The 16,485-nt window shown below is 39.2% G+C and overlaps 1 protein-coding gene across 1 annotated transcript in view; it reads right to left on the bottom strand.

Annotated features, from left to right (window-relative positions):
• Positions 1-16,485, bottom strand: part of FER1L6 (fer-1 like family member 6) — a 96,549-nt gene that overhangs the window by 65,237 nt on the left and 14,827 nt on the right. Inside the window, exons 8-11 of the mRNA XM_042464464.1 lie at positions 15,531-15,723; positions 14,268-14,620; positions 12,494-12,602; positions 6,662-6,848 (exon numbers count right to left, since the gene is read on the bottom strand). Of these exons, the coding sequence (XP_042320398.1) occupies positions 6,662-6,848; positions 12,494-12,602; positions 14,268-14,620; positions 15,531-15,723 (842 nt within the window). The remainder of the gene's footprint in view (positions 1-6,661; positions 6,849-12,493; positions 12,603-14,267; positions 14,621-15,530; positions 15,724-16,485) is intronic.

Here is a 16,485-nt window from a genome sequence, read left to right as displayed (position 1 = left end):
TATTGAAAACCACCACCAATGATAAGACAAAGATTATACATGACACTGGCAGCTGGCGGCTGGTGGTGAATCCACTCCAGGTTTTAGTGCAAACTTTAAAGGAGATGCCCAAGATGCTGAATATATTCTGGGGATAGGTTATTTAATGTGTGGATTAAAAGTTGGAGCACACTAACCACACCACTGACTTGGTATCAAGTATGCGTGAGAAATGTGTTCATTAAAAAAAACTGATCTAAATTTGCTAATTTCTTTATAATCAGGGTAGAAAGAATATTTTGAGATGATGGTGGTGTTGGTGGTGATGGCAAGGATGATGATGATTTGGAAGTTAATATAAGAGAAGTGGGCTTTGAGCTCTTAAAGAATGCCTGGTTAAGAATACCTATGTTTTAACAATTTTTGGTGCTGAATTAGGGGTGACTTTTTTCTTTCCTGGTAGGCTCCTCAATGAGAACAGTTACCATCACAGAATATGGCCTATGCAGGTGGAAATTGGGGGCTTGGTTGGCTTTATTTTTTAGATAAGAACTTACCAAAATCTGCAAATTGTTCACAAAAGAGACAGAAAATACTTGAGGGATTTAGGGAGTTTATCACACTGGGGCTAATTTTGGCATTAAAGAGAAATTAAAGCACATTTAAAGCATCCCGCAAATAAAATGAAAATGGTGAGTAATGGTGCGCAAATGATTATCACACACAATTGTGCAAATAAAGTGATATCAGAAATGTATTGTCACTGAAATCCCGAAAGTAAAAAGATGCACTTTAATGCTTCTTTATGACCACTTTAATGGCGGGTTTTGTGAGACGTTGTGTGAAATCATTTCACGTAATTACACAATTTTTCCAGGATATTCACAGGATAAACTCCCGATCTCCTTTGTGTGATAAAAGGTGGTGGAGAGATTGAAACTGTCAGATCTTTTTATCCTTATTTCTGACTCCTTTCCAGTACTAAATTCTGGCTTGAGGAGTCAGTGGCCAAAATATCCTCCACGTGAGTCTTCTACTTTGTCAATGGAGCTGCACAAGCCTATTTGGCTGTACTGTACTGGCAAATGCTCCAAATCCTGGAAAAGCTACATTTTTAGACTACAATTTCCAGGAATCCCTAGACAGGATCATGGAAGTTGTAATCTCAAAACCTAACTTTGCCAAGTACCACAGCATTCTGGGCAGTGAGATACAGTGACTGGATTCAGCCTCCTTCCCTCCTCATCTTTCACAGAATTCCAGGACAAGAAAAGAAAAGAGCTATGAGACAGTGGGGCTTATGGATATTCTGTGCAAATGCTGGCTCTGAAAATATAATTAGTGAACCTTGGGCAGCTAGATCAAAGAGGAGCCCCTTTCAAAGTTTCACTTTCCTCACAAGTTAATTAAGATAAATATTGCTAAAGCTCAAATGGAAGATTGCTGAGAGCTGAGGTTTAGCAAGCAGAATATTTAAGAGCTTGGCTGCTTTGCAAGTTTATTCACACAGACTTTGGCCAATGTGAGCAGCCATGTAGTGAGATGTAAGGTCTTACAAACAGACCCTGGCTCTTTTGCCAACAGGCAATATGAAACTAAAACTAAAAACACAGTATATGTATATATAAAGACATAGTAATGCCTGCTAACAAAAGTCAGTCTTCAAATCCTTTGTTTTAAGGCTATGCTGTGAATTAATGCAAACATTAAAAGATTCCAACTCACTTATGTTTGTTTCACAGTTGGGCCTGTGTATCCACGAATTCTGTTCCCATGGATTCAACCATCCACAGCTTGAAAATATTTTTTAATAAATAAATTCTCAAAAGCAAACCTTGGTTTTGCCATTTTATATAAGGGACACCATTTTACTATGCCATTGGAAATAATGGGAGTTGAAGATTTTGGTATCCACAAGGGATCCTGGAACCAGAGATTTTATTATTTTTTTGACTCTGCAATGGGGACCTTCCATATATATATATATTATATATATACTGGGGCACAGTTTGCTGAGGTGATCCTGTGGTTTGAAGGACAAATTTTGTCCTCTCCTAATTTTTATTTTATTTTTTTCTTAGAGCTACAGTGTTACAGCACAAAAAGCACCACTTTACTGATACATAGTGCTATAACTTGGGGGTAGGGCGAAAGAAATTTTGTTCTGCTATGTCATGGTATTAAAAAGAAACATATCTGGAGGGTGGGATTAAAATACTGCAGCTAGTCAGTAATTGCCAGACTAAAATTCATGACAACAGAAATGTTTGGGGTTTTTTTTGTTTTAACTGAGAACTTGGAAGACAAATACTGCAACCCTCAAACACATTTTCCCTGTCTGAAAGAGCCCCTTTTCACTTAAAACTGTCATTCTGAGTACATCACTAGGGAAGTATATTTGGCAAGAAATACAGCAAGAACATAGCTTCTCAACAGGCAACTGCACAGCTAATGGTTTCCCGTGTATTTATAGACCAATCCTATCATTGGAACAGGCCATTTCCTTCATAGGACACCACATCGGTACAAAAGTGAACAACAGAGGGAACCCAACAGCATCTTCTTTTTTTAATTGGACAAGCTCAGGTTTGTGAGACAGATGCCAACAGTGCCACTGCTCTAAATGGCAGATCTTATTCTCTCCCTTGACAATAGTTTGATTTAAAGCCAAACTCAGAAATACTTTGCTTTGCACTGTTCTTTTCTCCCCCCCCCCCCCCCCAAAGTGAGCCAGAGGCCAGCTTGGCTGGAAACTCTGTGAAATGTGCCATCCATCCATCAGAGAGCAGGATGGATATGTTCATTCAAAGGCTTCTCCTGTCAACGGTGTGCTGCTTTAGAAGGCCATTTTCAAGACAGTTTGATTTGCAGTAAAGAAATTCTTCCCAACTCTTAAACTGCTTTCCTTTCCAATGTATTCCCTTTAGATATATTCTTATTTCTGTGCTACTAATTCGGACTTTTTCCCTTGACTAATTAAAATTCATCAGATACCTCATGATGCTGCTTTTTAAAATAAACTGGAGAGAGAGCTTTGAGAAGGAGAAGTGATGGGGAGGTGCTGACTTTTAACAGAAGAAAGACAGCTGCTACATTTGAAGAAGCCTAGAAGACAGGATTTTGACACACTTCTGAATTTATACCGTAGAAGCATAGTGAAAGTGCAGCTTGATCATGATAAAATGACAAGACTTCTGGGCCATGTCCTTATCTAGCTAAAGAGAGTGCTTAGCCACTTAAGTGCTTTGAGGGAGAAATGGAAAGTACATTAAAAATATCTGGAAAATGGTCCCCGTCCCCGTCCCCCCCAAAAAGCACACAACCCTGGGGGGTTTTTTTTAAGTGTAGAGAAACCTTGGGAAGAAAAATTCAGGACTGGCAAGTATCTTCTCAATTCAAGACTAATTCTGTGCAAAATGCAGAAATAGTATTTCCTGCACAGAAAATTCTGTAATTGGGAACTTATTCAGCACAAAATTTGGACTTGACTGGTTTGCAAAGAAAATAGCTTTTCTGTGCAGAGAACAGCCTTTTCTGTGCAGGAAAAATAGTTCAGTGTAGAAATACCATTTCTTGTGCCAAAAATGCTATGTTCTGTGCAAAACAACTTTCTGTTGCACAGAATTAATCCCTAATTTCAAATAAGATTCAAAAATGTCATAGCTTTTCAAGACCTTCTTGTAGTGGGAAGAACTATGTTAAAATTACTCATTGTTTCCTTAAAGATGAAACTTAGTGAAGAATTAAATCCCTTCTTTAAGGTATATTTTGCATTCAGTGTGCTTTGTTTTGAAATTGACGGGGGTTTTTTGAAAAAGAAATGAGCTTAATTTGTATGTCTGCTGCACTTTAGCTCTGTTGTTTGAGAGGAGGGGGACATGTTGATTGCAAGTGATACATACTACAATCTAGTTTGACCCTTAGAAAGAAGGAAAAAGGGTTTGTTGTTGCTGTTGTTGCTCCTGCTGCTGCCACTGCTAGACTCTTGCTGAACTAGTGTAAATCATCTAGTGATCTTCCTGCCGGCTACCTCTGGCATAAAGCATAATTCTGCTATATTTCATGGTTGGAGCTCAGTTGGCTACAAGCATCACGTAGGGAAAGATAAAAAAGCACAACCTGGAATTGTTTTGCATCCAGGCTGGGGCAATTCCAGTTTTTAATGAAAAGAAGGTAAAAGATCCATCATGCAACCACCCATATAAAGAACTAAAGAATTTCCAGTTTTCTATTGCAGCTCTTTATATCTATACTTCTGTCTGGAGAAATCATTAAAAATCCTCCTAACAGCCAAGCATCAACATTCTCTGTCATTGTCATAAGGAAAAATAACTACACTCTCAGAAGTTTTGGCTTCTCATTTCTTTTCAGAAGACTGCCTTAAACGCCATTTCCCAGCCATTCTAGTCTTGCTTCTAGAGAATCTATTTGATTGTGTTGTCTCTTGCAGAGAGAGGCCAGAAGCAAACATCCCTGTGTTTTCTGAAGGTTTACCATTAAGGGTAGAGAAGAAAGACCCGTGGTAATACTTCATTCCCAAGCGCCTAACCAGTAGTTACAAGATTAGTAGCATGTTGTGGGTTTATGTTCTTCCTTCACCTCCTTTCCTTTATAAAAATTCCTCCCCCACTCTTTTCCATTTTAGTAAGCAACTACAAAAATCCATTCCAAGGCTGCATAGACATGGTGGGAGCTGGAATCCAAAAATATACTCCAAGTGAATATGAACTCCATTTTAGATACTGAAGTTCATGTGTGGAGTTAGGAAACTTCACACAAGTTACCTTATCCTATCAACATTAATATAAGATGGTCTTTAGAAAATTAACAGTAAATCATGTAAATAAAAGCTCTTTTGTGAGAATTAGGAAACAAGTTAGGAAACAATGGAATGGGTACCAGCAAGCATGGGAGTGCAGAGGGAAGGATTGTTTCAGTGTCCACTGCTCCCTGTTGTTGTTGTTGCTGTTGTTGTTGTCGTTAGCTACCTTCGAGTCGAACTGGACTCATGGCAACCCAGTGAATGAGACATCTCTAAGCCTCCCTAATCCTCTACCTCTCTGCTCAGGACCTTTTGGCTCAGGGCTGTAGTATCCCTGATTGAGTCTAGCCCTCGGCAAGAAGTCTTCCTCTCTTTCTACTGCCCTCTACATTCCCTAGCATCATTGTTTTTTCTAATGAGTTGTGCCTTCTCATGATGTGGCTGAAGTATGATAGCCTCGATGTAGTCATCTTGGCTTCCAAGGAGAGTTCAAGCTTGATTTGTTTTAGGATCCAATTGTTTCTCTTTTTGGCCATCCATGGTATCCTCAGCACTCTTCTCCAGCACCACATCTCAAATAAATTAACATTCTTCCTATTTGCTTTCTTCACTGTCCAGCTCTTACACTTTTGCATGGTAATGGGGATTACAATGGCTTGAAAGATTCTAACTTTAGTGTTCAGTTGTATATCAAACATTCAGGACAATGTGAAGTCGAAAGCTCTCATGGCTGGCATTCATAGTTTTTTGTGGGTTTTTCGGGCTATGTGGCCATGTTCTAGAAGGGTTTATTCCTGATGTTTTGCCAGCATCTGTGGCAAAATGTCAGGAATAAACTCTTCTAGAATATGGCCACATAGCCCAAAAAACCCACAAAAAACTATTCAGGACAATGCCACTGGATTAATGAAACTGAACTCCCATGCTTAAGAAATAGCTGGATGGGGTTTATTACCTGCTTTTAATTTAATTTAACTATATTGTGTCTATTTTTTAGAGTGAGGGCCTTCTCAATGGTGGCCCATAGACTCTGGAATTCCCTTCCCAGGGTAGTCAGAATGGCACTTGCTTTGCTGTCCTTCCACAAAGTGGCAAATACGTTTTTATTCCAATGGGCTCCTGAGCACTTAAAAGCTTTAAAAGCGAGGACTTTTAACAAGTGCTGTACTCTTCTTTTTTACTGTTTTCAAATTGCATTTTATTGTTATTTGTAAGCTTTAAATTGTTTTTAGTATTATGGATTGTTTGACTTCATTTGAATGTTGATTTCTGTATGTTGTAGCTTTATTTGTTATCATTTGCAAGTTCATTAGTGTGGCAAATCCATATCCTTCAACATTTTATGCATGAAAATTAGGTCATATGTGACCAAGCAACATCAGAGTGTGGTCAAGACAATAAAAAAATAATAATGAGGAAGAACATGCAAACCAGGAGATGCTGCAACAGTTTGCTTTTGCCCCAGCCTACTAGGAAGGGAAGATTCCACTCCTCCTCTGTCCCCCCCAGCTGAGTTAATTGAGTGCAAACTATTTTTGCACTTTGAATTCCATTTGTAATGAAGTAGGCTGAATACAAAAGGGGGAAGTTGGAGGAGAAGAGAAGAATTAGACTATTTTAAAAGCAGCTGAAAAAGTGGGACAGGAGAAGATTAATTGGGACTCTCACTGCCAAATTGGGACAATTGGAAGGTATCCAGAGGTAACAGCACTTTAGTCTACATACACTTTAGCCTAATGGCAAATGATTATATTGATCAAACAGCAGAAGAGCATTGGCATTTCTCCCAGCAATTAGCCACCCTGATTTGGTAAGGTCCGTCTATAGTCCAAGAATTCCAGTTTCCTAGAATCAGATACAGAAAGTGCACACACAGATCAAGGCCAGAGATTTAACAAAGTACAGGCTTCAAAGCTCTACCTGTTTCCCTCAGTGAGAAGTGGCTTCTCAGGGTTTGTGGTAGACACCAGTGGGATGGCAATGTCATGTGAAGCATCTCCAGTTCCTTCATGCAACAGTGGAGCACTTTCTTCCTCTTCTCCTTCATGCGCTTTCTTTTTCCCTCCAGCTCCTGGTGACACTCCGTCAATAGCATTACCATAATTCCCTAGAGATACAAAACCAAAATTACATATAGGAAATGATGACTTAGATACAGTTGGCCCTCTGTACCCATGGATTCTTTATCCATGAATTCAAGCATCCACAGCTTGAATTTTTTTTAAAAAAAAGTATAAATTCCAAATAGCAAACCTTGATTTTGTCATTTTATGTAAGAGACAGAATTTAACTATGCCATTGTATTTAATGGGACTTGAGCATCCATGGGTTTTGGTATCCATAGTAGGTCCTGGAACCAAGGGCCTACTGTAATAGCATTTGATTTTGAGATAAAGCACTGGGTCTAATTAGGGCCAGGTCCCTTTCTATCTTCTATCCCATGCCCTTTCTTTTGAATATAGTAATTAGAAATTTCCAAGGTAGGAATTTTTAAGCTAAAGACATTTTGTTCATGTGTGTCACAGCCATTCCTCTCCCCTTTATGCTCTAGAATAATTCTGGCAGAAGAAATGGCAGCTGCCAGCTGATGGTTGGCAAGAGACACTCTGCTGCAGTAGGAAGAAATGCTTTAAAAATGAATTTCAGAATCAGAGTAAAGGCAAAAGATCAGTAAAGACTGTCACTCCTGCCCCCACAGACCTTTTGGAGATTTCCTTTCTTCTTGTTGTGTGCCCTCAAGTCATTTCTGACTTATGGTGACCCTAAAACAAAACTACCACTGGGGTTTCTGAGGCTGAGAGTCTGTGACTTGACCAAGGGAAAACAGTGGGTTTCCATAGCCAAATGGGAATTCGAACCCTGCTTGAATTGCTACCTACAAATGTGGTGGTGAATGGGAGAGGGCAGCATTTTTGTTCAGACACACAGGAGGATTGAAAGAATGCTCTCCCTTGGACTGGAAATTAGCTTGTCTTGGACTTTGTGGGACCCCTCCCTGCAGCAGACTTCATGTGACCTATATTTGTTCAAATCTCTCTCTGAATCATTGCAGAAATCACCCCCAGTCCTCTAGATGATCTAGATTGGCAGTTCCCATTATCACTGATGATTGGCTATGCTTGCTGGGATGAAGGGATATAGAGTCCAACAACATCTGAAAGGCACAAGTTCCCCACATCTGGTTTGTTTGTTTGTTTGTTTAATTAATTAATTAATTAATTAATCAATTAATTAATATTCTGCATTTCTCCCAATGTAGGATTCAAGACAGCTTGTTTTTGTGTGATTTCAAGGCATTTCCATCTTATGGCAACCCTAAGGCAACCCTATCACAAGGTGTTTTTGGCAAAAATTTGTTCAGATGGGGGTTGCTATTGCTTTCTTCTGAAGCTGAGAGAATGTGACTTGCCCAAGGTCACCTAGTGGGTTTCCACAACCAAACAGGGATTCAAACCCTGGTCTCGCAAGTCATAGTCTGATGCTCAAACCACAATACCACACCGTCTCTCTTCAAGGCAGCTCACAATAATTTAAAACACAGTGCAACTAAAAAAAATACCACAATTAAACTGCAATTCTGTTTTCAAAAAAGTTAAACACAGTTTTAAAAAAACAGATTTAAAACAGTAAAATAAGGACACAACACATCCCATTAAATGTTCCACCTGCTGCAACATGTTAAAAACCAAAGGCCTGCCTAAATAAAAAGTTCTTTGCCATCTAGCAGAAAGACATTAAGGAGGAGGCCAACCCAATTTCCCATGGAAGACATTTTAACAACTTGGGAGCAGCCACCAAGAAGGCTCCCTCCCTCCTCACTCCCTGTGGTTTAAACTGGTCAGGAAATTAGATATTATAAATCCCTTCACCTTCTTTAAAGTAAGGACCTGGATCCTGACCAGAGCAAGTTCTTAGGAGGAAAAAGAGCCTTCTCTTTGTTGTGCAAATACACAAATGAGGCTCTTACACATTCAGCCTCTCCCAAGTCTCAGGTTTAAGCAAATATTGGGCATTGCCTTGTTTGTCTAAGAGGCTTTTCCCTATCCACCCTGTTCCACAAAAGAATCCTTCAGGTTCTCAAATATGCACAGTGATAAGCTAAGGTTGTAACCTTGCATATAAAATGGAAAGGATAACTCGGTCAGGGCCCATCAGGGGCAAAGCAAAGGAATTCAGGTGAAAGAGGAGCTTCCCAGTAATTAAATGACCTGTTGGATTTTTCCCAAATTTGCATCCTGATCTTAAATAGAAGTTCATGGTCTGATTCCTGATGACAGCCACCAGCCAGAGTAGATCCACTGAATCAATGGAATTAACCCACATGTCAGCTCACCATTTCCTAAGTAACTCAATGTGATTACTTTGGTTGAAATTATCAGTAGGGTTCAGGCCTACAATTTAATCTGGGATACTGGCTTTAAGTTGACTTGATGCAATATAACATAGTTCACAACACTGGGAGGGCAGAACAAGTTGGCAACTACTATAGTGTAGGTGTAGGAGCCAGCATAGTGTAATGATTTCAGCATTGGACTATGATTTTGGAGACTAGGGTTCAAATCCTCACTCAGTCATGGAAATCCATTGGGTGACCTTGGGCAAGTCACATTCTCTCAGCCTCAGAGGGAAGCACTAGGAAACCCCTCTCTGAACAAATCTCGACAAGAAAACCCTGCAATAGTCTTAGCTTAGGGTCACCATAAATCAGAGATGACCTGAAAGTACACAACAACAAGAGTATAGTGTAGGGAAATCTTCACATGGCTTTGCATATGCTAACCCAAAATTGTTTTCATCTCTGTTTCTTATGTACCCTAGGCTGCATTCACACTGCAGAAATAAACCAGTTTAACACCACTTTAACAAGCTAACACTGTGAAGGTTGCATAGTATATTTTTGTTCTCTGAAGACTGAAAGAAATTGAGGAATGAGGATTATGTAGTAAGGACTAGGGGGAAATTGTTTACTAACACTGTGAAGGTAGCAAAGTACACTTTTGTTCTCTAAAAATGCCAAGAAACCAGGGAATGGGTATGCAGCAAGAAATAATACATCTCTTCCAGGAGACTGTAATGATCAACTGATGCCTAAAAGATAAAACGTCTATTGAAATTTCCCAGTGCATGTGCTTTGCAATAGCCACTTGTCAACCCTGGCAAAATATATTACAATATAAGAACTCTGGGCTTGGGGCTCCCATTCTTTTTGGATACTTCTCTGTCAGGATGAGGCACTGAAATTAATTTCCTTCTCTAAATAAAGTTGGATTCACCAGCATGGCCTGATAATCTCTCCTGGTGCCTGAACACACACTAACACAGGAGTGACCTGAACTAGCTCATTCAGATGTGAAAAACAACCAGGTTAACAGTGAAAGAAGCAATAAATATCTTTACAACAAATTATTTAAATCTTTATACACCAATATAAATAAACAATATGACATTATCATTATAACAAATAATTTCTTCCATGGAAGTGATCACAAATATAAATGGCAACATGGTTGTCAATAGTTACAGAGTGGTATTACTGCTGCAGTGGTAATGTTGTATTTATATTGTCATAAATGTTATCACATTTTGTTGTAATTACATTGCTGTATTGTTTATTTGTATTCCTCTTGTATAAGGGTTAAAGTAATTTGTTATAAAGCTGTTTATTGTTTGTATCAACGTTACCTGGTTGCTAGTAAATCTTTCCTGCTGCAGCTGGGAGAAGCAATTCCACTTCAGTTGCTCACCTAACATGTATACATTTTTAAAATTTTACTCTTTATCCAGAGAACAATTTGACATTTGGTATTGTTATACTTAAAAGAAAAAGGCAATATAAAAATGTAGTACCTATGTTGCCTGCAAACAATTTACAGCTGACATTTCCTCAGGGCAAAAGAGATAAAGCCAAGGTGCTTTTTTACATGCTTGTACAACCACACTCATCAAATCAGATCCTACACTTGAAAAATGTTTATAATTTTGTTATAATTATTTCAGCTTCTGGATTTGTAGGGATATAATACAAGGCAAAGGCCTTCGAAATCCAGCTTTTGCTTGCTGTGAAATTTGGTGGCAATCTAGGATATGTGCCAGAGCTTTGAGAAACTGCTGTGCTATTCAAATGCTTTCTGCATCCCTCAATATCTCTGCAGATGTTTCACTTCAGTAGAATCCTCTACTTTCATCTTGAATTCTGCTGTAGGCATAAATTAGTGACAAGTCTCACCTTTGATTCTAGACAGCATTAAGTTAAACATGAATTAACAGCAGTAACAAACTGTTATATTAATGTTCTAGTCATCTGGCTGGTGCAGAAAGAATTAGTTAGGCAAAAGGGCCTATGTCCCTTTCATGTAGCATGCCAAACCAATATTGGAATGAATTTCTATCATTTATTCCCTTTAATTATTTAATAATTATTTAAACAATTGATATGCACCATTATATATATATATATATATATATAAAACCCAGGCACTAATTACAACAGAAGTTTTGTTGTTGTTGTTTTAAAAAAACAGGCATTAATTACAAAAGATCATGATACTATACAAAACTCAATTAAAATATTTAAAAGCACGAATTCAAACCAAAAGAAATTTTACAAAAAACACAATTTGTCAGGGAAGGCCTTATTTCAACTGCTGCAAAGTGATGAATTCAGTGTGAAAAAGTAGTTTGCACTCAATTCACTCAACAGGGCAGAGAAGTTAATAAAATCATAGAGTTGCAAGGAGCCTCATGGGCGATTCGGTCCAAGGAGTGGTGGAGTCTTCTATTTCCTAGTGTATATATGCCCCTTCAAGTCACAACTTGACACAACCCTTCACCTTTGAATTTCATAGGATTTTCTTAGGCTGGAATACTGAAAAGTAGGGCTTCCCAGTGGGCTGAGACAAAAGAAAACTGCTGCAGCCTTTTCTAGCTTATACAGTTTTCTTCATTATTAACTTTTGCCATCTTGACCATAGTCTGATGTTGTTTGGCCACACATGTCCTTGTTTTTAGCTGTGAAATTGTGGAGAGTGTGGTATCCTGAATAGGGAAAAGTATTCCGAAAGATGGGTAGCACCACAGAAAAAACCCCACTTCTGTGCTGCTACCAGATGGTACTCTTCAGATTATTGTACAACCAACAAGAATTCCTCCAGTGCTTTTAAAATGGCATGGGCCAAACTAAAGAAGCTGATCTGCTAGATAACATTATTCCAAATTGTTCAGGATTTCTGTGCCAGCAGCATTGGGCACCTGCTTCAACAATGGTGTAATATATACTCAGTCAGATGCATCACTCAGTATCCTGGCCATTGCTTTTGGCACCACCAACTCAGATCTGTCTACAATAGTTGTACTGAGGTTACAATTTTTTCAAGATTTACCTATTTATAATAGTCACTGCACTATTCAGAATATTTCTATGTTGGCACATTGGTGAGCACATGTGTTGTACTTGTCTCTCAGCAGTACATCCTGCAGTTTGCATTAATTCTCACAGCTACTTGCATTATTCATTGATAAACCAGCTGAGTGATCCAAGGCTATATATGTTCATTGCACCAATGCACAGCCTGAAGCCCAATAACCATGAAGAGCCAATATCCTTCATCTTCAATGATATTTACAGAGGTCTATGGCATTAAATGGCATATTGTCCCCTTTTTCCCCAAACCGTAGTCATTTAAACCAGGATGACTGCAACATTACTTTACTGACATTCAGCAGCATGTTTGATGAAGAATTTTATACACTTACCAACAGACACTTCAAAACTTATTGGTTTATCCCCAATCTTTCTATCAATCATTGTAGCTTCAAAAAAAGTCCCGAAGAGAAGAAATTCCTCATTTTGTTCTTCATGGATCTGATAAAGGGTAAAAGAAAATAAATCTCATTTATTGCATGTACTACTTCATATTAACTTTTTACTCAGATTATTTAAGGAAGAGGAAATTTCGTCTCCTATTCCTTCACCATGTCAAATTTCTGAGCAGCATTAACCTGTCATTAATGACTGACAAATTGGTAGCCCCCCAAAAAAATTATTGTGGCCACATCACACTATAGCAGTCTGGTTGTGTATATCCACTGCCTTGTATAGATTTGAGCTTCTGTATGTAACACATATGTTGGCGTAGTGGCCTTAAAGACACCTTTCAAATTATGGCAACACCATGAATTTCATAGGGTTTTCTAGGGAATATTCAAAAGTAGTTTTCCATTGCCATCCATTGAAATACAGCCTTCAGCACCTGATATTTCTTGGCTGTCTCCCATCCAAGTACTTAAGCATGGCTAACCCTGGGAATCTGTTTCCTTCATTGTATTTAAGCATTTCTATGAACACACATATCTTCTACCATAAATGTGAGCACAACTGCTCTTTTATGTAATGTCTGTCCCCTCAGGCTGCATCTATTCTGCAGAATTAATGCACTTTCACACCACTTTAACTGCCATGATTCAATGCTGTGGAATTCTGGGGTTTGTAGTTTTGTGGGCTATTTAGCCTTCTGTCAGAGAGCTCTGGTGCAACAAAAACCCAGGATTTCATAGGATGGAGCTATGACAGTTAAAGAGGTGTTAAACTGCATTAATTCTGCAGTATGGCAGCAGTCTCAATCCAATATATATCACCACCCACAGGGGACCATTACTGGTCCTTCTCTTTACACTATTCACTGCTTACCCTTTCAAAGAGAGCAGGTGGATGGTCAACAACAAGGAGCAAAAGCAAGAGCATGGCCAGGGGACTCGGCAGGAAAAGAGGACTCCCTACTAAAGTCTAGGCCTCAATAGATGTCTGATGATGAGGGCCCCTGACCAGAGACTGAAAAAAATACTTTTGGGGGCTATAACTCCTAATATTGTTGAAACAGCATAATCCAATCAGGATTAGAATACAGAAAAAATAGTCTTTAGACTATAATTCCCAATTGGCCAGTGGCAATGCTGACTAGGGATTTTGCAATTAATAGTACAAAAAAGTAACTTTTCCAAACCTATGCCCCTGACATTTACCATTCAAAACCAGCCTCCAGTACTGTAATGACAATTAGTAGTATGTTCAGAGACACGGCCTCTATTAGAAATTTAAAGAAGGTTCAAGTCTGTGAAGTCGCAGGTTTTCATGCGGCATCCATGGTTTTTTGTGGGTTTTCGGGCTATGTGGCCATGTTCAAGAAGAGTTTCTTCCTGAGTTTTGTCAGCATCTGTGGCTGGCCATCTTCCGAGATGCCAGCCACAGATGCTGGTGAAACGTCAGGAAGAAACTCTTCTTGAACATGGCCACATAGCCTGAAAAACCCACAAAAAACCAAGGTTCAAGTCCATTTGACTGCCACAACTTTCCCAATGAACTCTGGGATCTTTAGTCTGGTGTGGATGTTGTGGTCTATCTGATGGAACACGCCACAGATCCCCTTATAGAAAAATACATTTCAGGGTTCCTACAGGGAGAAACTAAACTATGCTCATCCTTGAGCCCAAGAGCTTAATTTCTAAATAACTTGGCATTTCCATAAATTACCTCTGGTGGGACGTCAAAAGGCTCCACTTCCACATCTGTTGAATTTGTTTTATCTGAAGGGGAAGAAGACTTTCCATCTTCTGATCCTTTCTCTTTCTCTTTTCCTGATCCTTTAGAGCCTTTGGAGTCCTTGTCCTTGGAAGGCAGCTTTATGTCCTTGATGATCTTTGAAAACTTTGACTCATGGGCTCCTCCCGAAAGGATCTCAACAGCAAGTTCGATCAGAAGACGTCCCCTGAAAGAAACTCCTTCCCCATATCCTTCATTGAGTTCCTGGTGGTCATCCATCAAGGTGTGGTTCCTAGGTGAGCCATAGAGATTGATCCAAGCAGGCCCAAAAGTGGGCAAAAAACCTGGAAAAGATGCACATGCATATTACATGGACAATGAGGGAATAGAGGAAAAACATGCTTAATTTCAAGCAGGCATTTCTGGTTGTACACTAATTTCCTTGTGGCTAAACACAGTAGCTGGACACTTGAATACTGCCACATTCATTCACTCTTATGATGTTAAGGGCATGTTGCTCACTATGTACATTTATTGCAAGGGACCCACTAGGAAATTTAGTACTTTAATAACAAGCTGATTTTCCAATCACAAAAGCATCTATATGGTGCATGACCATTGCCCATTCTGGCAGGGCGATTCTCTCCAAAAGAGTAACTGTTCCATGTTCTGTTCATTTGCATTTTATATGCCTTATGGTCCAAATTAGGAGTCAGTGCTTGACTTCTATAAGAGGTTCCAGCTGTCCTACTTTCAAAGCGGTCCTCTATTCTAGCCTTTTCCTTCCTAGTTTATATCTGGCCACCTAAAATATAATGAACAAACATTCTGCACAGGCTGAGAGGGGTAACCAGTCTTTGCCATATTCTTCTTAGGGGTGAATCATAGCGCTGAATACACTTAGTGCTGAATGTTCTCATTTGTATTCAATCTTAGTGCATAGTCTCAGTGCTGAGAACAGACCTTAGAAAAAGGTTTCCTGCATAATCACTGATCCTGTCAGTGAATAGGGATGCAGCATCTACAGGTCAGGGACACAGTGGCTATGGGTTGGAAGTGTTGTTGTGTGATAAGTATTGCCAAAGCTGCTTTTTTAATTGTCTAAACATGATTTAAATGCTGTGTGAAGTAATCTCCCTAGTCTACAGAGATAGGGTGGGGGATTATGGGCACATGCATTATTCTCTTTACTGCACAGTCATTTTTAATAGCTCAGAGTGGTGTTTCAGTTTTATCCAAGGCATGCACAGTTACCTTTATCACCATCCTGTTCATTTGAGATCTTCTTTATGTCTATGAAGTGAGTGGCTAAAGCCACATCATTCATGCTGCCCTCATCCCACACCTGGATTTTGACCCTTCGGCACAGCGGGGGGAACATCTCCTTAAAGACAACTTGTTCATGCCACACAGGATTAGCAGAATTCTTCTGCACTGTCGTCCGTCCCTGAAATGAAAGGGCAGAGGTTACTAGGAAAATCTAATCACTAATCCTACTCCCACATACAGTTGGAATGGTACATACAGAGAAAAGTCATTTGTTGCTCATAACCCGCTACTCCATGCTCTTGTTTGTTTGTTTGTTACAATGATTCTGTGCTTTTCCTACAGTGAGTTTAGTTGGCATACATGGTTCTCCACCAACAATCCCCTGTTTATATTCACAACAATTTTGTGAGGTAGATTAGGATGATATAGTGATTCATTTAGGGTGACTCCATGAATTTTTTGGCTATAGGCAAATTTCTTGGCTCTAGAAGAAGCCCTGGTGGTACAGTGGTTAAATGTCGGTACTGCAGTCACTCACAACCACAGGATTGTGAGTTCGATCCCAAGCAGGGCTCCAGAATCCACTCAACCTTCAATCCTTCCATATTTTGGTAAAATGAGTACCCAGCTTGTTGGGGGCAATTGGCTTACACTGTACATTGTAAACCACTCAGAGAGTGGTATAGAAATGTATTTGTTATTGCTATTGCTATTGCTATTGCTAGGTGGATTTGCACCCTACTCTAATGGCTGCACTACATTGGCTATGTATGAAATCCAGTGATGTGCCTTCTGCATGAAGAGGTCTATAAGGACCCTAAAGAAAAAAATTAAAAAAGAAATTCCTTGTAAGTTAGTCAGCAGAGAATATCTTGACTTAGAATAACACAGCTGGAAGGTTGTTTTGTTTTTTTTGCTACAGTTGCCAGAATATATAGAA

This window comes from Sceloporus undulatus, chromosome 4 (genome assembly GCF_019175285.1).
Source record: "Sceloporus undulatus isolate JIND9_A2432 ecotype Alabama chromosome 4, SceUnd_v1.1, whole genome shotgun sequence".
NCBI lineage: Eukaryota > Metazoa > Chordata > Lepidosauria > Squamata > Phrynosomatidae > Sceloporus > Sceloporus undulatus.
Note: the sequence above shows the minus strand (reverse complement) of the source record. Positions and strands in the feature narration are given on the sequence as shown.